Source organism: Panulirus ornatus, chromosome 42, assembly GCF_036320965.1.
Source record: "Panulirus ornatus isolate Po-2019 chromosome 42, ASM3632096v1, whole genome shotgun sequence".
NCBI lineage: Eukaryota > Metazoa > Arthropoda > Malacostraca > Decapoda > Palinuridae > Panulirus > Panulirus ornatus.
In genome coordinates, this window is record NC_092265.1 from 11,047,484 (window position 1) to 11,069,059 (window position 21,576).

Below are 21,576 nucleotides of genomic sequence, written 5' to 3' on the forward strand. Positions count from 1 at the left end.
TGTCGTAGAAAGCGACTAGAGGGGACGGGAGCGGGGGGCCGGAAATCCTCCCCTCCTTGTATTAACTTTCTAAAATGGGAAACAGAAGAAGGAGTCACACGGGGAGTGATCATCCTCCTCGAAGGCTCAGAGTGGGATGCCTAAATGTGTGTGGATGTAACCGAGATGTGAAAAAAGGAGAGATAGGTAGTATGTTTGTGGAAAGGAACCTGGATGTTTTGGCTCTGAGTGAAACGAAGCTCAAGGGTAAAGGGGAAGAGTGGTTTGGAAGTGTCTGGGGAGTGAAGTCAGGGGTTAGTGAGAGGACAAGAGCAAGGGAAGGAGTAGCAATACTCCTGAAACAGGAGTTGTGGGAGTATGTGATAGAATGCAAGAAAGTAAATTCTCGATTAATATGGGTAAAACTGAAAGTTGATGGAGAGAGGTGGGTGATTATTGGTGCATATGCACCTGGGCATGAGAAGAAAGATCATGAGAGGCAAGTGTTTTGGGAGCAGCTAAATGAGTGTGTTAGCGGTTTTGATGCACGAGACCGGGTTATAGTGATGGGTGATTTGAATGCAAAGGTGAGTAATGTGGCAGTTAAGGGAATAATTGGTATGCATGGGGTGTTCAGTGTTGTAAATGGAAATGGTGAAGAGCTTGTAGATTTATGTGCTGAAAAAGGACTGATGATTGGGAATACCTGGTTTAAAAAGCGAGATATACATAAGTATACTTATGTAAGTAGGAGAGATGGCCAGAGAGCGTTATTGGATTACGTGTTAATTGACAGGCGCGCGAAAGAGAGACTTTTGGATGTTAATGTGCTGAGAGGTGCAACTGGAGGGATGTCTGATCATTATCTTGTGGAGGCTAAGGTGAAGATTAGTATGGGTTTTCAGAAAAGAGGAGTGAATGTTGGGGTGAAGAAGGTGGTGAGAGTAAGTGAGCTTGGGAAGGAGACCTGTGTGGGGAAGTACCAGGAGAGACTGTGTACAGAATGGAAAAAGGTGAGAACAATGGAAGTAAGGGGAGTGGGGGAGGAATGGGATGTATTTAGGGAATCAGTGATGGATTGCGCAAAAGATGCTTGTGGCATGAGAAGAGTGGGAGGTGGGCTGTTTAGAAAGGGTAGTGAGTGGTGGGATGAAGAAGTAAGAGTATTAGTGAAAGAGAAGAGAGAGGCATTTGGACGATTTTTGCAGGGAAAAAATGCAATTGAGTGGGAGAAGTATAAAAGAAAGAGACAGGAGGTCAAGAGAAAGGTGCAAGAGGTGAAAAAAAGGGCAAATGAGAGTTGGGGTGAGAGACTATCAGTAAATTTTAGGGAGAATAAAAAGATGTTCTGGAAGGAGGTAAATAGGGTGCGTAAGACAAGGGAGCAAATGGGAACTTCAGTGAAGGGCGCAAATGGGGAGGTGATAACAAGTAGCGGTGATGTGAGAAGGAGATGGAATGAGTATTTTGAAGGTTTGTTGAATGTGTCTGATGACAGAGTGGCAGATATAGGGTGTTTTGGTCGAGGTGGTGTGCAAAGTGAGGAGGGTTAGGGAAAATGATTTGGTAAACCGAGAAGAGGGTAGTAAAAGCTTTGCGGAAGATGAAAGCGGCAAGGCAGCAGGTTTGGATGGTATTGCAGTGGAATTTATTAAAAAAGGGGGTGACTGTATTGTTGACTGGTTGGTAAGGTTATTTAATGTATGTATGACTCATGGTGAGGTGCCTGAGGATTGGCGGAATGCGTGCATAGTGCCATTGTACAAAGGCAAAGGGGATAAGAGTGAGTGCTCAAATTACAGTAGTATAAGTTTGTTGAGTATTCCTGGTAAATTATTATGGGAGGGTATTGATCGAGAGGGTGAAGGCATGTACAGAGCATCAGATTGGGGAAGAGCAGTGCGGTTTCAGAAGTTTCCCCTTGTACCGTTTTTGGTTTGTGTTTGTGGTGTGTGTGTGTGTGTGTGTGTGTGTGTGTGTGTGTGTGTGTGTGTGTGTGTGCAATTTGGCATTTGTGCAGCACGGGTAGAGAGAGGTCGACGCTGTTGGAGTCCTCACTCTCTTAACTTTCTTTACCATTGACCAAAATATCGCCATGAAGTAAAGCTAGCACGTAGCGCTCACCCGGGTAGAACTTTAAAGAATGTCGTGAGTTTTACAGATCGTCCGAATGTGTTGTGTATACGATGGAGAGAGAGAGAGAGAGAGAGAGAGAGAGAGAGAGAGAGAGAGAGAGAGAGAGAGAGAGAGAGTCGCATTAATAATCATCATTCTTTTGTTGTGTTCTACGAGCGTCCGAGCGTCTTGCTCAGGGAGCCGAGTTACATCCTCCAACCACAACCACACTTCCCTACCATAACCACCACCACAATCACAGCTACAACTCCTCCTCCCCTCCCTCACACACACACAAACCCCCTACTCCCCACCGCATACCTAAGTCAAGATATACATAACTCACCGCGAACACACGGCCTTTTACCTTTTGTGCAGTAAGGTGGCGTGTGGGTAGTCTGGCCATTTGTAAGATGATGAAGGAGCTCATTAAATGACCCCGGAATAACATATGGTATTCCATCACATCATTCACTCTGGTGTCTGCTCTTGATGTATGAGTGGCATACACCCGTGGTTCTCCAGGGTGTAGAGAGCATGTGTGCACGGATGTATACTTTGTTGTATGTGTGAGGTATGCGTGTAGTGGTGTTCACTAGGGATTGTATGGGGAGGGATGTAGGGTTTGTGTGTGTGTGTGTGGACGGTAGGATGTGTGGTGTTTGTGACTACAGGGTAAGGTTGTGTGTTAATGATGTGAGCTGTGTAGTTACCTATTTGTTCTGTACTGGTAGGGGGTTTTGCACTCGTGTGTGTGTGTTCGTTGACGTATGCCTCGCAAGGGTATGCTAATATGTGGTATGGCTTATGTGTGGTATTTGCATAGGTGAGAGAATAGAATCGGAGATCTATATGGCTGTGGAGTCTATACATAATATATGAGTGTATATGGAGTTCATTATCTAGCCTTATAGTGTGGATCTTATCTCTTATAAGATACAGGATCGGGATTGGTGATGGCGAACGAAAGAGACTCAGATATATAGAGTCTGAATCCTCTACTGGAGTTCTCAGTTGCAGGATAAGTTCGAGTACTGCTATACGAAGAGTTGATATACCCTATAGCCATTCTACCTTTCTAGATATACCACAGTTGTGTACATAATGTTGGCACATTCATTCTCACGAAAAACTCGATCTAAGTATTTGTTTTACGCTTTAGTAAGGGCCATATTAAGTTGTACATGTGTCCCACACCAAAACAGGATCATTAACGTGCTAAGAATTTGCATAGATATCTTAATCTGAGACTAATACTTTAACTTGGTCCTTGCATGCGAGTGTGTCTCTGGATTTTAATCTATGACTTAATTCTCATTCTGGTGTGCTAAAAATCTTTTGGGTTTTTGATATCCACCGCTCAGAAAGTTACATATTGACACGAAATGGCATGAATATCTGTACAGATTCATCGCAGATGTATATATATATATATATATATATATATATATATATATATATATATATATATATATATATTTTCCTATGAGTCTCCGTGGACTCATAGGAATATCTTGATAACAAGCAAAATTGTGATCCTTTCCAATAGATATATATATATATATATATATATATATATATATATATATATATATATATATATATATATATATATATATATATATATATGAAATGACGTGCAGAGTAGTAACTCTGATACTTCAACAGATATTAGAAGAAGATCATCCTCTTTATGTTGACTGTAAAATCAATGTTACATTATTAAAATGTAATATCAAAAGTATCTTTATCAGATTATCAAGTTTATTTGATAACTGAACGATTATTTGCACAAGTTTAAAACATTTTTAATACACGCAAAAATATTCGTAAAAAGATGCATTTTTTTTTTTTTTCTATAGAGAATCTAAAGAGTTAATTATTCCATCAGGGATGGAACGTAACGTAATTAGAACGTAACGAATTCCATTTGATAACGGGATCAGTGAATATAATCATTTGAATAAGATTGGAATGATGAATTTTCGAATTATTCACTGATTTGAATAATATTATCAGACTACTAAATTACAGTCCAACTGTATCCTGTGCCCCTACAAACATGATAATGTATACTTGAAGCAATCTTTGTTGTTTTAACAAATACGATATAACTACATACTTGAGCATTAGGTAGAACGGGTTGAAGCCCTGTATTGCCCCCACTTCAAAGAATACCCGGCTACAGGAAGATTAATCCAAGGAAGATTAATCATAAAAGAAATAATCATTGGATCCTTTTTGATGTTGGGATCGTAATGTCTTCAGATCGTGACTCTTATGTTTCAAATCATCGACAGGAATTAATCTCGAAATAAGAATTCTCGATTATCGTGAAGAATGATTTCAGCGACACATGCATCAACAATTTCCAAACGATACCAAACAGTTGCCGAAGTTGGTGATGAAAAATACATTATACAGTATATTATACAGTGCAGCCTCTCTCCCCACCAAGTGTATGGTGCGTCATCAGTCTCGAAAGCGACACTTAAATGTATAATTATCGCCAATAAGCCAGCTACTAAGCACCGCTAACTATCCAACTACATGCAAAGCAACTTATCTAGATTAGCCAAAGCAATTATGTTCCAAAAGATAAAAAAAAAAGGGGAGGGGGGGTGAAGTTACGTGTTACGTAACCTTCTCAAGGTTAGAATATGGGCGTGGATAGTTAGGGATGGTGGCGGTGGGGCTAGCGGATGCAAGGATGAAGGTAAAAAGGTAAGACGGGTTCAGGAGACACGGAAGGATGGAGAGAGAGAGAGAGAGAGAGAGAGAGAGAGAGAGAGAGAGAGAGAGAGAGAGAGAGAGAGAGAGAGAGAGAGAGAGAGAGAGAGAGTGTGTACTTCCCTCTACCAACGAGTACTTTCGTGCGAGTGCCTCCCTACGAGTCACTCCTCTACCTATCCTACCTACCCACCTAGTGCCGAGAGAGAGAGAGAGAGAGAGAGAGAGAGAGAGAGAGAGAGAGAGAGAGAGAGAGAGAGAGAGAGAGAGAGAGAGAGGAATGGTAGAAAACGGCGGCCAAAGGACGAGAAAAGGTTGTGCTTGGGTCGAAGACCCACAGAACTGAAGAATGTACGTATGTATGAGGAAGTAGAGGGGAAGAATACGATAAATGACGCAAGGAAATGTCGTGGATCCATACAGAATACGAAGACACAGCTGCCACTACATAGACGATGCGCAGACAGACGGACAGATGGGCTAGACAGAGCCCTAAGGAGGGGGATCAGGACGTCAGCATATCAAGCATCATGAGCCACTGTCAACAACCAGGTATAGAGAGTCCAGACGATCATGTGACAAGTCGTCCTCCTCCACCCTGTTCGGTCAGAAGCCTGGCCGCCCATGATCAAGTGATTACCTCGCTGCCTCGGCGATGGATGGAGGTACATATTCCTTGACTGACGAGGCACACACACACACACACACACACACACACACACACACACACACACACACACACACACACACACTACTTTGCACTGTAAAGTATATGTAAATCTTGTTTGTGTATAGATGCTTCTTAGGGATGTAAGAAAGGCTGGTCACTTCTTGTTTGCCTCCCTGACTGTTTTGTTTATGTTGGAGGAACACTGGGTGTTTGTTCGTGGGACAGTTTGTGTGTGTTGGGAGTTTGGGACGCCTGTAAGCTTATGGTGTTGCTTCGCATATGTTTATATCCGTAATTGGAGCGCGTTCTCCTCTGCATTGAAGATTTATTGTCTTTGTCCATTTACAAAGTTTTCTGTTGTCTGTTGTTCATTTAGTATCATTAGTTGTACGCGTCTGTTAACAGGTAAGACCTAGAGCACGAAGGTACGACCCTTGCGGACGGCAGGACGACCACAACCTGGCCCTTAAAGAGTAAGGCATGGCCATCATACCCATGAGTCGTACCGTCGTCGAGTTCAGAGGTCGTACGTCGTGCTCGTGGGTCATCCCGAAGGTCGTAAGTCGTGCTCATGGGTCGTAACCGAAGTGCTCGAGTGTGGTAGGGTCGTACTCAGAATGCCCTACTGTATTTTCTGAACCTGTTCATAGTCTTCATGTATTTGTGTGTGTGGCTCTATAGAGTTAAAATGTATTTATGAGTTGATTATACTTTGTCTTTTTGCATCGTACATAATACATAGATTGTCTGTGTCACTATAATTTCGTTATTTATTTGTGCTGTTCTGTCTGCATCATATACGTATATATATATATATATATATATATATATATATATATATATATATATATATATGGGTATGTTTGAAGGAATAGTGGTTCCAACAATGTTGTATGGTTGCGAGGCGTGGGCTATGGATAGAGTTGTGCGCAGGAGGATGGATGTGCTGGAAATGAGATGTTTGAGGACAATGTGTGGTGTGAGGTGGTTTGATCGAGTAAGTAACGTAAGGGTAAGAGAGATGTGTGGAAATAAAAAGAGCGTGGTTGAGAGAGCAGAAGAGGGTGTTTTGAAATGGTTTGGGCACATGGAGAGAATGAGTGAGGAAAGATTGACCAAGAGGATATATGTGTCGGAGGTGGAGGGAACGAGGAGAAGAGGGAGACCAAATTGGAGGTGGAAAGATGGAGTGAAAAGGATTTTGTGTGATCGGGGCCTGAACATGCAGGAGGGTGAAAGGAGGGCAAGGAATAGAGTGAATTGGAGCGATGTGGTATACAGGGGTTGACGTGCTGTCAGTGGATTGAATCAAGGCATGTGAAGCGTCTGGGGTAAACCATGGAAAGCTGTGTAGGTATGTATATTTGCGTGTGTGGACGTGTGTATGTACATGTGTATGGGGGGGGGGGGGGTTGGGCCATTTCTTTCGTCTGTTTCCTTGCGCTACCTCGCAAACGCGGGAGACAGCGACAAAGTATAAAAAAAAAAAAAAAAAAAAAAAATATATATATATATATATATATATATATATATATATATATATATATATATATATATATATATATATATATATATATATATATATATATATATATATATATATCATCCTGGAGTTAATAAAGGCTTCATGCTATCTTTTTCGGTCTTCTGTCTTTCTGTAAAGACACGTAAACCTGTATACTTCGGTAATGGCTGAGACGTGTCCGCATCAGCTTATATCTATGAGTGGATTGACCATCGAGGGGAATTAGAGGTCTAGGAAGCTGAGAGGGACTCGCAAGGGTTGACTTTTTATGACTTGATGAGAGGTTCAATTTGCATACGTTTACAATCCGTTGAGTACACTGAAATGTCTGTTGATGAATACAGTATTTCTTTTGTGTGTGTGTTAGCAGTGGTTTCAGGGTGTTCTCTGTCTTTTCATTTCTGTGAGCAGTGGTTTCAGAGTACGCGGTGTCTGTTGATGGCTCAAATGTCCTTTTTTTTTTCTTCTTTTTTTTTCTTTTACGTTGGAGGCTCCAGTCACGGACAGAAGTCCACATCCAGGCCAGGCCTTAATTGAAAAAGAGAGAGGTTAATGAAATGGGAAAAAGAAGAGACATGAGAATATTTGCGAATTTTGGAGGAAGTGAAAATCCTGTCTTTTAAAACGTGCCAGGTCATAGTTATTGAGAAAGACATGAGATGGTAGAGAGTTCCTGAGCTTCGACGCGTAGGGAAAGAAACAGTTATCAAAACGGCCCACCTTTGAGTTATCACCGGCCACACAGTAATCACGTGACTCAGCAGCCTTGCCGAGTATTGCATGGTCTAGCTGGTGGTGGTGGGCACACAAGCAGCCAGCTCACGGGAGCAAAAACCAAAGTGATACCTATAGAAGAGGGAAAGTGAACCAAGATTGCGGCGTAGGGCAAGTGGGTCAAGTTTTGAAGTTGTACCTTGCATCTGTCAGTGGTCTGTGTATAGTCTTGCTTCTGTGAATAGTCTGAATGTATTCAGTTACCTAATGGCTGCTGTAATTTGGCATAACAGTGGTTTGGATACAGTGTTTGTTAAGTGATTATGATTTAAGTGTACTTACTGTCTTTTGATAGCATGGGTGTATCTCATTCCTGCCTGCTGATGATTTAATATATACTTTTTCTCTAGTACAATATTTTCCTGTTAATGATTTTTTTTTTTTTGCTCTATTTTGACTGTAGCTGTCAATTGGTTTTTCTGCATCAGGCTGTGAGTCGTGTAATACACTTGCATGTCTCGTCAGCTGTTCGATTGTAGCTTTTGCTTAAGTCTTTGAAGTTTTTGATGTCTGTCTGTTTTGTCTGTATTTTTGTCAGTTTTTGTGAATTAACTGTGAGTTAGCTGAGCGCGCGAGTGTATGTCTGGCAAATGTCAGTTTTTGTCCTAATTAAGTCTGTTAATTAGTATAGTATTTTCATTTCATGAAGTTTCAGGCATTCCCTTCTGTGCTTTATAGGTATGATCATAGAATTAATAGGATTGAGATCATCTTTGACCTATGAAGGAAAAACTGAACTGACTGGTTCATGTGGGATTGTAATACTGCGCATCAGATGCGAAGCTTCGTCAGTATATGGGTTATCGTCTCTTTGAAAAGTCAGTGTAGTATATGGAATCTGACTGACTCTGAGAGAGATATCTTAAAGGTGACTAACACTGAGAGTCACCTTAATGTTCCTTACACTGAGTCACTTAATGTTCCTTACACAGAGAGAGTCACCTAATGTTCCTTACACAGAGAGAGTCACCTAATGCTTTAACACTGAGTCACCTACTGCTCCTAACACTGAGGGAGCCACCTTATACCCCCTAGCACATAGTCACCTACTGCCCCTAACACGGCGTCACCTACTGCCCCTAACACTGAGAGAGTCACCCTCTGCCCCTAACACTGAGAGAGTCACCTTCTACCCCTAACACTGAGAGAGTCACCTTCTACCCCTAACACTGAGAGAGTCACCTTCTACCCCTAACACTGAAAGAGTCACCTTCTACCCTTAACACTGAGAGAGTCACCTTCTACCCCTAACACTGAGAGAGTCACCTTCTACCCCAAACACTGAGAGAGTCACCTTCTACCCTTAACACTGAGACAGTCACCTTCTACCCCAAACACTGAGAGAGTCACCTTCTACCCCTAACACTGAGAGAGTCACCTTCTACCCTTAACACAGAGAGAGTCACCTTCTACCCTTAACACTGAGAGAGTCACCTTCTACCCCTAACACTGAAAGAGTCACCTTCTACCCTTAACACTGAGAGAGTCACCTTCTACCCTTAACACTGAGAGAGTCACCTTCTACCCCTAACACTGAGACAGTCACCTTCTACCCTTAACACTGAGAGAGTCACCTTCTACCCTTAACACTGAGAGAGTCACCTACTCATCCCAATACTGAGGGAGTCACCTACTGCCCCTAACACTGAGAGAGTCACCTTCTACCCTTAACACTGAGAGAGTCACCTTCTACCCCTAACACTGAGACAGTCACCTTCTACCCTTAACACTGAGAGAGTCACCTTCTACCCTTAACACTGAGAGAGTCACCTACTCATCCCAATACTGAGGGAGTCACCTACTGCCCCTAACACTGAGAGAGTCACCTTCTACCCTTAACACTGAGAGAGTCACCTTCTACCCCTAACACTGAGACAGTCACCTTCTACCCTTAACACTGAGAGAGTCACCTTCTACCCTTAACACTGAGAGAGTTACCTACTCATCCCAATACTGAGGGAGTCACCTACTGCCCCTAACACTGAGAGAGTCACCTTCTACCCCTAACACTGAGACAGTCACCTTCTACCCTTAACACTGAGAGAGTCACCTTCTACCCTTAACCCTGAGAGAGTCACCTACTCATCCCAATACTGAGGGAGTCACCTACTGCCCCTAACACTGAGGGAGTCACCTAGGGTTTCTGACAATGAGAGGATCACTTGAGCCACCTAGCAACAGAGCATGATAATCAGGTACAGGGTGTGCAGGTGCGAGTGAGGTGGTGGTGGTAATGTCAAAGGTAAACTGAACCAACCAACCAACCCGCAGCCTGCCCAATGCTGCAGGAATGCAGTCCAGCCAGCCATACACTGACTCCCAGGGATCCTTCACTGATCCCACTCCCAACACTGACATCGCCCAGGTATTAGATCCTGCAGCTGATGACGGGAAGGGGGGGAGGTGATCCTTCACTGATCCCACTCCCAACACTGACATCGCTCAGGGTATTAGATCCTGCAGCTGATGGGGGGGGGGGGGGGAAGAATCCTTCAATCCTTCGACGTTCCTGCTCCAACACTGTCATAGCCTTCAGGGTCGTGGATCCTGCAGTTGCTGACTTGATAGATCCCACAGTCCTTCACCAGTTCCTTCTCCTTCACTGACATCCATCCATCCCCCCAGGGTCTTAATCCCTCTCTAGCTGCTAACGCGAGGGAGGGGGAGATGGATCCTTCAATCCTTCGAAGTTCCTTCTCCATCACTGACATGCCCCCAGGGTCACGGATGGCGCAGCTCCGCCCTCTCATGTGATTAATTACAAGCTACGACCCTCAAGGCCTCGTCTACGGTTGTGTAACGTATGTGTGTGTGTGTGTGTGTGTGTGTGTGTGTGTGTGTGTGTGTGTGTGTGTGTGTGCCACCTCGGCTCTTACCCCAAAGGATTTATCAGTGGTAGCAGCTGCCGGTATTGTCCTTAGCTCATGTCCTTAATCGGCACCACGGCTGCTATTGGTGTTTTGAATGATGATGTTGCCGCGTTGGGTCAACCGCTTTTATCACTGCTTTTTTTGTTGGTATTCAGACGAGTACACACACACACACACACACACACACACACACACACACACACACACACACACACACACACACGCACACACACACACACACAAAGTTGTATATATATATATATATATATATATATATATATATATATATATATATATATATATATATATATATATATATATATATTATTATATAACCCAAAGACTTTTCACGGAGGGTGTCTAGAAGTATGTGATGGCTGGTCCATCAGACCTGGGTCTCATGCAGGGAGAGGATGAACTCCTTCGAAGCGACGAAGTTCTTTGACGGGACTGTATTGTGTTACGTCAACTGACGATGATCCAGCCTGGCCAAAGGTGACTGTTCGCTCGCGGTGTAACCTCTGTCAGGCGAAGTCTTGTGAATGTAAGCTTATATATGCGCAGGAGGATGGATGTGCTGGAAATGAGATGTTTGAGGACAATGTGTGGTGTGAGGTGGTTTGATCGAGTAAGTAACGTAAGGGTAAGAGAGATGTGTGGAAATAAAAAGAGCGTGGTTGAGAGAGCAGAAGAGGGTGTTTTGAAATGGTTTGGGCACATGGAGAGAATGAGTGAGGAAAGATTGACCAAGAGGATATATGTGTCGGAGGTGGAGGGAGCAAGGAGAAGGGGGAGACCAAATTGGAGGTGGAAAGATGGAGTGAAAAAGATTTTGTGTGATCGGGGCCTGAACATGCAGGAGGGTGAAAGGAGGGCAAGGAATAGAGTGAATTGGAGCGATGTGGTATACAGGGGTTGACGTGCTGTCAGTGGATTGAAGCAAGGCATGTGAAGCGTCTGGGGTAAACCATGGAAAGCTGTGTAGGTATGTATATTTGCGTGTGTGGACGTATGTATATACATGTGTATGGGGGGGGGGGGTTGGGCCATTTCTTTCGTCTGTTTCCTTGCGCTACCTCGCAAACGCGGGAGACAGCGACAAAGTATTAAAAAAAAAAAAAAAAAAAAAAATATATATATATATATATATATATATATATATATATATATATATATATATATATATATATATATATATATATATATCCAAGCCTAAGCCAGGTACGTAATTCACCGACCATCCTCTAGGGAAGGATGAACAGCTGGATTGACTGTGGGCCGACTCCTGCGACCAGAATTCTAAATCAGGCTTTTATCTAAGTAGTATTACAGCATTACGTACGAATGGCGGGAAATCTTTCATCGTTGATCACAAAGTCGCCTTTAGTTACGGTGAGGAAGGCTCTAGTATTTCTTTCTTGCCTTTTTTTTTGTGTGTATTCAACTTTTTTTTTCGTGTTTCGTTATTTTTTTTGTGTCATTACGTCTAAGCAAATTCTCTGCCCTCTTTTTACCTTCTCTTTTTATTATTATGTCCTTTTTGAATGTTCCCTTTTCTTATCTTGGTCCTCATCATGTTGTTTTTATCAGTTCGCTGCCCTTCAAAAGGCCCCCCCTTCAAATATCCTAGTTACTTACCTCTTGTCCTTTTTAATCCACTCCTTTTCCTAAATTGGTCTCATTTCAAAGTTTCGTGTATATATCTCAAGCAGTTACTTATTTCCTTAGTTCTAATGCATTACAGAACACACACACACACACACACACACACACACACACACACACACACACACACACACACACACACACAGGACACAGATACACACACAGACACACACACACACACAGACACAGACACACACACACACAGACACACACACACACACACACACACACACACACACACACACACACACACACAACACACACACACACACACACACACACAGGACACAGACACACACACAGACACACAGACACACACACACACACACACACACACACACACACACACACCCCAAGCCTTCCCTCACGAAAACTCTGCTATACCACTTTCCAAGTGTCTAGTGAAGTATAGATAGAAGTAAGAAAATATGGTATTGCCTTTTTTTTTTTTTGCAAGAGAAGACTCTCTCTCTCTCTCTCTCTCTCTCTCTCTCTCTCTCTCTCTCTCTCTCTCTCTCTCTCTCTCTCTCTCTCTCTCTCTCTCGCAGCGCTTATATAAATCTAATGATGATTATATCTTCCCTCGACGTAGTAAGAAAAAAAAAATGTAAATCGTACTCTTTGATACTAAGAGATCATAGATATTTTCAGTGTCTCGAGGTGAAAATGCAAACTAATAATCATTTAAAAGCCCCGTGCGCAATTTACGAATTATCAACGCTCAAACTTTAAATGTCAGGGATCCCCCTGGTGTAGAGTTTGTCGCAAGGTGAAGCAACATTGTCACGAAACACAGAATTTTATGGAAATATTTTACAAACCCACCCTCCCCCGACTGTCGTATACAGCTAAATGAAATACTGTATAGAGGGACGGAATATGTACTTTGAATATGTAACTCGCTGCTTTTATACTTCAAGATTTACATAAGCACATACTGGTCAGACATCGTGAGAATTCATAAATAATATTCGTGCCGGAGCCGTTTTCTATGTCCCTTTTTTTTTTATTCTGTTGAAGGCAAGCATAAAATAAAGGGGGATCTGAAAGAAACAGTTACTATATCTCCTTTTTTTTTTCCCCCCCACCACCACTTGTCGAGGGCACTGGCAGGACAAGCTGGTGAGTGTTGTCCTTGATTCCACCCATGCTTGAAATTAAAATCAGGCAAGATTCGGATTCGACACGGGACACCACCAGTCCATGATTGTGGTGACCGTGGTGTCCGGTGATTGGAATGCCTGCGATGATGCATCATGCTTTTAGGACATCATGTCCTCCTCCTCCTCCTCCTCCTCCTCGTCCTCCCGTGCCTTCCTGAATGCCCAAGGTAACCAGCTCCTCTCGGAACACGACGGAAGGGAATGGCCTTTAGGAATGGTGGTCTGACCTTTGGCCTCAGACCCCTGAAAGAGAGAGAGAGAGAGAGAGAGAGAGAGAGAGAGAGAGAGAGAGAGAGAGAGAGAGAGAGAGTCAGGTCAAAGGCTATGCTGTCATGTGCAAGGGTGGGTACAAGCCATGCACAGTATGCTGGCGTGTCAGTAAGGCTTGAACAGCATACGTCTCAGCATTGTTGTACAGATGTACACACGCTTCGAGGCTTCGCCAAAACCAATCGCACGCTTCATTAGCAACATTCACTGTCCTCCGACAACACGTAAAAGAGGAAAAAAAAAAAACAACAGCCAAATACCTTCCCTTTTATCAAGATATTTGGAATATTTAAGTCACCCTCGTCTCGCACAAACCCTTCCTCCCTCCCCACCCAAAACGCAACCGACCACATCGATCGCTGGCGACGCCAGAGACTAAGGAGCTTTTTCCGCGTATTTCTTATGCATTAGTCGCATTCTTGGTCTGCAGTTGGGCGGCGTGACCAATACCCACTGGATAAGAAAGTGGGCGAGAATTTGATCTGGGAAGCTAGGAATGGACGAGGAGACAACAGGGTGCAATTAAAGGGAATGTACCAGAATCTTAGGTGAGACAATAGGTGTATGACGCAGGTAAGATGGAAATGGTGTGTGTATATATATATATATATATATATATATATATATATATATATATATATATATATATATATATATATATATATATGTGTGTGTGTGTGTGTGTGTGTGTGTTGCCGGATCCCGCCTGCACGAGGTAATACCACGAGTAGAAAATTCTTTGATGGGGCTGTTACACTGGGAGTACACTCTCATCGAAGAACTTCTCACTACAAAGGAGTTTACTTCTCCTGCTACTGGAAGTAGCGCAGTGTTAGGGTGCGGGGGCCTTTAGAAAGAACTCCTGGGTAATGCCAGAACTTGGTCCAGAGTTGATCATGAATGAATTGATATATATATATATATACATATATATATACATATATATATACATATATACATATATATATATTACATTGAAGCAAACATAAACCCATATGAACAAATACAAACAAATAACTTATATATTTATTGATAAAAGAAAATAAAGAAACACAATAGTGAAAGAGAAATATAAGAAAGTGGCAAGTTGGAATCATACAGAAACAAAGAGAGAAAAAATAAAGACAGAACACATCTTTCTTACGGCATCCTTCACACACACACACACACACACACACACACAGAAGACGTTAACACGCATGCGCACACCAACAGGCTTATCGCATCCCACGGTGCATGACGTATTCAGCTACCGTAATAAGAGGTTCCTAACGTCTCTACCGGAAGTATTGTTACGTAACGGTGAGTAGAAATCTTTTTTAATGAATTTGAATTCACGTTAAGAATCTCTCTCTCTCTCTCTCTCTCTCTCTCTCTCTCTCTCTCTCTCTCTCTCACACACAGACTGCGGTACAACGGTGGGTATTACAGGCACTTGGATCCCATCTGTGCTGTATATAGGGATACGTGAAGTGCTTTTTAAAAGTCTTAACATCTCATGTTGCATAATGTCATTCTGGTCTTTAACACCCTAAGCACGATGTACGACCTCTTTGGTATGATGGCACGATGTACGACCTTTTAGTAAGATGGTACGATGTACGACCTTATAGTACTATGGCACGATGTACGACCTTTTTGGTACGATGGCACGATATACGACCTTTTAGTATGATGGTACGGTGTACGACCTCTTTGGTATGATGGCACGATGTGCGGCATTTTTAGTACGATGGCACGATGTACGACCTTTTAGTACGATGGCACGATGTACGACCTTTTAATATGATGGCACGATGTACGACCTTTAAATATGATGGTACGATGTACGACCTTTTAGTAAGATGGTACGATGTACGACCTTTTAGTATGATAGCACGATGTACCGTCGTGCTTAAGGGTCGTATGATCGCGCTCAAGAGCATTGCCGTCGTGCTCAGGAGCAGCGTACCTTCGTACTCAAGAGTCGTAAAGTCGTGGTCAGAAGTCGTAAAGTCGTGCTCTAAAGTCGTAACGTCATGCTTTACAGTCGTAACGTCGTACTCGAGTCGTAAAGTCGTACTCTTTGTCGTAAAGTCGTGCGCTACAGTCGTAAAGTCGAGCTCTACAGTCGTAACATCTTGCTGTGCAATCGTAAAGTCGTGCTGTACAGTCGTAAAGCTGTGCTCTACAGTCGTAAAGCTGTGCTCTACAGTGGTAACATCGTGCTCTACAGTGGTAACGTCGTGCTCTACGGTCGTAACGTCTTGCTGTACAGTCGTACCGCAAGGGGACCGTTTACCTTAACAGTCGCAATGAAACATTTACCAAACATCCCCTGTCATTCCCTAGCCCCACTCCAAGGTGTATAGCAGCTTAAGAAAATACAGCTGTCGTGTCAAGGCATCGGGAGCAGCTGTCATGTCAAGACCGAGAGAGAGAGAGAGAGAGAGAGAGAGAGAGAGAGAGAGAGAGAGAGAGAGAGAGAGAGAGAGAGAGAGAGGAGCACGGTAAGATACGAGAGCTGTTATCGCTGTGTTACTCACTCGCATCGCTATCTTATCGGTGTTATCAGATGTCGTCAGATATCCCATAATACCCCCACCTAAGACAAGAGCTACACAGTCCTTGTTACCTCTCGTCCCCAGCTGCACGCGGCGCAGGCACGCCGCTAAGACGTAGTTTGTGTGGTAAAGAAATCGTAAACTGCGAGAAAAAAAAAAAGAGGGAAATAAAGAGATAGTTCTCCGAACGAGGAGAAGAAATGTGAAGATAATAGCGAGAGAGAGAAAAAAGAAAACCCACATTGAAGGATATCTTGTCACAGTGAAGGAGCAGAGAGAGAGAGAGAGAGAGAGAGAGAGAGAGAGAGAGAGAGAGAGAGAGAGAGAGAGAGAGAGAGAGACACCCCTTGTAGCGTCTCTTGCCCGTGATCGTGACTAGCTGGGTCGGTCCTGATCCACAACCTCTTCACCTCCAGCATCAACACCCACCACCCATCACCCACCGCCACCACCACCTGCAGCGTCCCGCCCTTCGCCAGAATTATGTCGTCCGGAGGGCGCAACCCGACCCTGGAGGATGGGGTGACCTGCTCTGTGTGTCTGGATCCTTACGACGAAGGGGAGCGACGCCCACTCATGCTTCCTGCCTGCGGACACACCTTCTGCCATGTGTGCCTGGCCGGCATCATGGCCAAGGGGAGAAGTAAGTACACACACACACACACACACACACACACACACACACACACACACACATAACATAGTAATCAGTAACTTGTGAACACTTCATGAGGTCGGGTCCACATATTTTTCTTTCCTATAATTTTACTATAGCTTATACATGGTAGCTTCATCTTGACCTCCAGTCCCCTCTCTGCCAGTTTCATCTACCCAGAGTAAAAAAAAGATTAAGAAACTTTTTTTTTCTTAAAAGAATGACACACGAAATATCGCTTCTCTCCTATATCGTTTCTTTTACCAGATTTATCGCAGGGGTGTCTTGCTTTACGTCCATGCGGGTCAGGGGTATGCCAGTGGAACGAGCGTGAGCGATAACTCTGTAGATTTCCATTTACTCTGGCAACTCGAGTCAGTTTTCCCGACATGGTTGCCATATGTAACGGGTCGCTGACGAGCACTGTGTGTGTGTGTGTGTGTGCTGACGAGCAAGACTTTATATCTGTCAAATATTATCGCCCAAGTCACTCTCCACTTATAGAATTTATTACCAACACTCGTATGATTTATTTTGACAAAAAAATATTTTGATTTTTATCTGAATAAAGATATTACATAAGAATATTACATACGTACGTTCAATAAACGTCTTTGAGTATAAATATATAAATGTCTGGCAAGTTTAATGTAAATGATGCTGTAAACTGTTTATTGCACCAAATGCACAGTAACAAGTTCGACTAGCGTCTCTTAGTTAATCTAGAAGACGAGCAACTTTCGTTGAACCACCGGAGAGCAATCATCTTCTTAGGCATTTGCCTTAAATGATTAAACTGAGCCCCATCGATTACGACTTGCATCAAGTCGTAAAGAAACCTTTATTCTAAACTTTATAATCATCCTCATTTTATGACTAGACGAAATATATATACATATATATATATATATATATATATATATATATATATATATATATATATATATATATATATAATATATATATATATATATATATATATATATATATATATATATATATATATATATACATATATATATATTCTATTTATGTTTATTATACTTTGTCGCTGTCTCCCGCGTTGGCGAGGTAGCGCAAGGAAACAGACGAAAGAATGGCCCAACCCCCCCACATACACATGTATATACATACATGTCCACACATGCACATATACATACTTGTACATCAATGTATACATATATACGTACATACACAGACATATACATATATACATCTGTACATAATTCATATTTATTTATTTATCTATTTATTTATTCATGCATATATATGTTCTTGGATCAACAAACGTTCAGGCAGAGTTTGATTACGTGGATGTTGAAGTCCTGACTTCCTGGAGTAGGTCTGCGATATGGTGTGGTAGCCAGATGCAACTACAATACTCTCTCTCTCTCTCTCTCTCTCTCTCTCTCTCTCTCTCTCTCTCTCTCTCTCTCTCTCTCTCTCTCTCTCTCTCTCTGAAGTACCTACGTATCAATTAACCCCTAGGTTCATGTATGAGACTCTCCAACAACAGCATCTGGTCATACAACACCGTGGTAAGCCTTTTCATCCTGGCAACACCCCTTAGCCTATCTTATATCTTGCCTTCCCTGGGCTCCTTTGGGTAACTTTCTACCTCCGCCTCACTGGCTTTTCTTGCAGGTAACTCCGTCTGCCCGGCTTGTCGGCGGCCGCAGCTGGTCCAAGCCGTCCAGGACCTGCCCGTCAACTACTCTCTCCTCGATGTGATCCGACGGAAGGACCACGTCGGCCCAAGCTCCTCCCCCAGCAGTAGACAGGTAAGTGTGCCTCGCACACACGTAATCTTCGGAAGTGCGGACGTAGGGAAGGAATCAAGGCGACGCCTTATAGACCCGGAAACTTTCCAGTCTCGAAGTAATGCCTTTCTAAAAAAGAAAAAAAAAATTGGAGAAATCAGTCCTAAAAATACCGGTCTTGTAGAAAACGGTGCCGAAGACATGGTCTCTAAGAAAACGGTTATCGATACGCTGCTTAAACGTAGAATGAAGAAATGGCAAAAAAAGCAAGATACGCAAAGTATTCACTGGACATACCACAGCATAGTCGAATTTTGGATATAAGGACTCTACTTGATGTAGGATTAACGTCTTACTGACTTTTGCATACACGTACATACGTATACATATGCATACTTATGTCTGTTACAGTGACATGCTATGGTGCAGTGTCTTTCTACTGTATTCAGTATGATGAATACGTGTTACTCTCTATAACATTATTAACATTATTTCCTTCGTCATACTACGGATGAACGAATATTTTATAATCAATTGGCGTGATATTCAATATAGTACTGACTGTAATATTCATGAAAGACATTCATGTATGATATTCATTATCAGTCTTCCATTAACAGTATTCGTTGCAAGCACGTAAAATAAGAATGAGCAGAAATCATATATTTCGTTCCATGTCCAGGTCACTTGAATAGAAAGTTGATATTAGAAATTCGTACATATTTTTGATATTAGACCAACAATATTTGAATTGCGTTTTTTTTTTTTTCAACATTTCTCACCATTTCGATTATTTACGGGAAATTGATTCGTTTTTTTTTCTTACTTGCACAAACAGAGGGAAAGGACAACTTTCCGGTCATTGAACAGGTGTTGATATATATACTTAACCACATGTTCAGACCAGCTGGTCCAAAACTATTTACACACTGATGTTAGTTCCAGATATGGCCACCAGGACCTCTCTTATCTCAAAGCCTTATCAGTCTTCCTCTGTATCTTCCTAGTATTCTTGAACTCCGGACTCTGATAACTGAACAAGTACCGACAACAGGAAGTCTTGGTTATGTTCAAGGTCATGCTCTACGCCCGTGGAACTTATCACTTCCTGGAGTCGTTCTTGGCTTTGCCTCTGGGATCGTCCTTGGGTTTGCTCCGTGAGGTCGTCTTTGGGTGTACTCCTGAGGTCGTCTTTGGGTTTACCCCTGAGGTCGTCCTTGGGTTTGCCCCTGGGTCGTCCTTGGGTTTTCCCCTAGGTCGTCCTTGGTTTTGCCCTTAAGGTCGTCCTTGGGTTTGCCCCTGAGGTCGTCTTTGGGTTTACTCCTGAGGTCGTCCTCAGGTTTGCCCCTGAGGTCGTCCTTGGGTTTGCCCCTGAGGTCGTTCTTGGGTTTGCCCCTGGACGAGCACGACGACACGTATGTACGGTTGGTTGGTTACTTGGCTGAGTTTCAGGCCCTCCGATTGCCAGCGTCATTAAGCCATTAAGACCGTCGGCGTCACGTTATAACCATCACTCGAACAATCCTGACCACATTTTCTTCGGGTGTTCAAGATATTTCTATCGCCATACACGCTTTCACTTTACGTATGGCCATACACGCTGTCACTGAACGTATGGCCATACGCTCTGTCACTGTACGTATGGCCTTTGAAAAGCATATGCAAACAAAGAAATGACCTTTTGGGAATCCCTAGAGCTAGAGAAGTAGGATTTTATATCTGAAATTCATATTTGAAACACTTAGTGGTAATATAAAGTGAAAAAAAGACATTTAAGTTAGGATTTTTTCCCCCCAACCGTCGTGTAGAATGTAATGTTCTTTTACCTTCTTTTCTTTTTTACAACAAATCTTTCGTTTTTTTCATTCCCTTCTACCGTCTTACGGTAATCTGTAATGCGCCTTCTGTCTCGTTCCTTCTGCAGGATAACTGCTTGGAGCACAAGGCGCGCCTGGCCTTCTGGTGTTTGAGCTGCGAGGTAGCGGCGTGTGGGGAGTGTCTGTTCGATGCTCATCCTACCGGAGTCCAGCATAATGTCGTCCGAATCCAGGAGCAGATGACCAACCTGCTGGAGGTGAGGATGACACCCCTCAGTTCCTCCAGTGTTGCCTCGGGTGTATGGAGACTTGGCCTGGGGGTGTATCTGTCTGCCTTGGTAGTGATTACATGGTGCTGGAAGAGATGTGTAGGTATTTGGAAGTTGCTGGAAGGACGGGGTGCTACAAGAGACGTGTAGGTATTTGGAAGTTGCTGGAAGGGATGAGTAGATACTAGAAGTTTGTGTTTGGTTGCTGGAAGTGAGTGAGTATTGTTGGAAGTTTGTGTGTGGCTGTTGGTAGAGTGTGTGTGTGTGTGTGTGTGTGTGTGTGTGTGTGTGTGTGGCTTTAGAAGTGTTTATGTGGCTGTTGTAAGTGAGTTCGTGTGTTTATGTTTCGTGGGAGTGAGTGTCTGTCCTGTGAGTGTGGTGAGGAATGGACGTACAACTATTGCAGGTGACTGAACGTTCTTGTTGTGTGATATGCCTTGCGTTTTCTGCTACATACAGACGTGTCTGTGTTGTCTGCTGCCAGTGTATCTGATATGTCTCTATTGTCTGCTTGATGTGAGTGTATCTGCTGCGCCGCTGCTGTCTACAGTCAGTTAACTGTTCAGTGAATTTATGCCTCGGCTGACTGTAAATGGTTGGGTATGTGTGAGTGTTGAGTCAGTAGTAAGTTGTTGTTCTCCGATAACGTAGAGATTAGGATCATACAAGTCTTCAGTGCTGGAGTGATTATATTCTTCCACTGTTTCTTAAGAATGGCCTCTAAACTTTATTGTCTGGAGTTTCCTACACCTTCTGATGGAAGCTGCACGG

At 43.0% G+C, this 21,576-nt stretch overlaps 1 protein-coding gene across 3 annotated transcripts in view; it reads left to right on the forward strand.

Annotated features, from left to right (window-relative positions):
• Window positions 1-21,576, forward strand: part of LOC139761903 (uncharacterized) — a 128,613-nt gene that overhangs the window by 89,279 nt on the left and 17,758 nt on the right. The window contains exons 1-4 of one of the 3 annotated variants that reach the window (XM_071686519.1): window positions 16,378-16,430; window positions 16,721-16,947; window positions 18,604-18,740; window positions 20,644-20,793. In XM_071686519.1, the coding sequence (XP_071542620.1) occupies window positions 16,788-16,947; window positions 18,604-18,740; window positions 20,644-20,793 (447 nt within the window). In that variant the 5' untranslated portion in view covers window positions 16,378-16,430; window positions 16,721-16,787. Of the gene's footprint in view, window positions 1-16,377; window positions 16,948-18,603; window positions 18,741-20,643; window positions 20,794-21,576 lie in introns of those variants that run through there. The other 2 variants (XM_071686520.1, XM_071686518.1) reach the window with 2 other exon arrangements.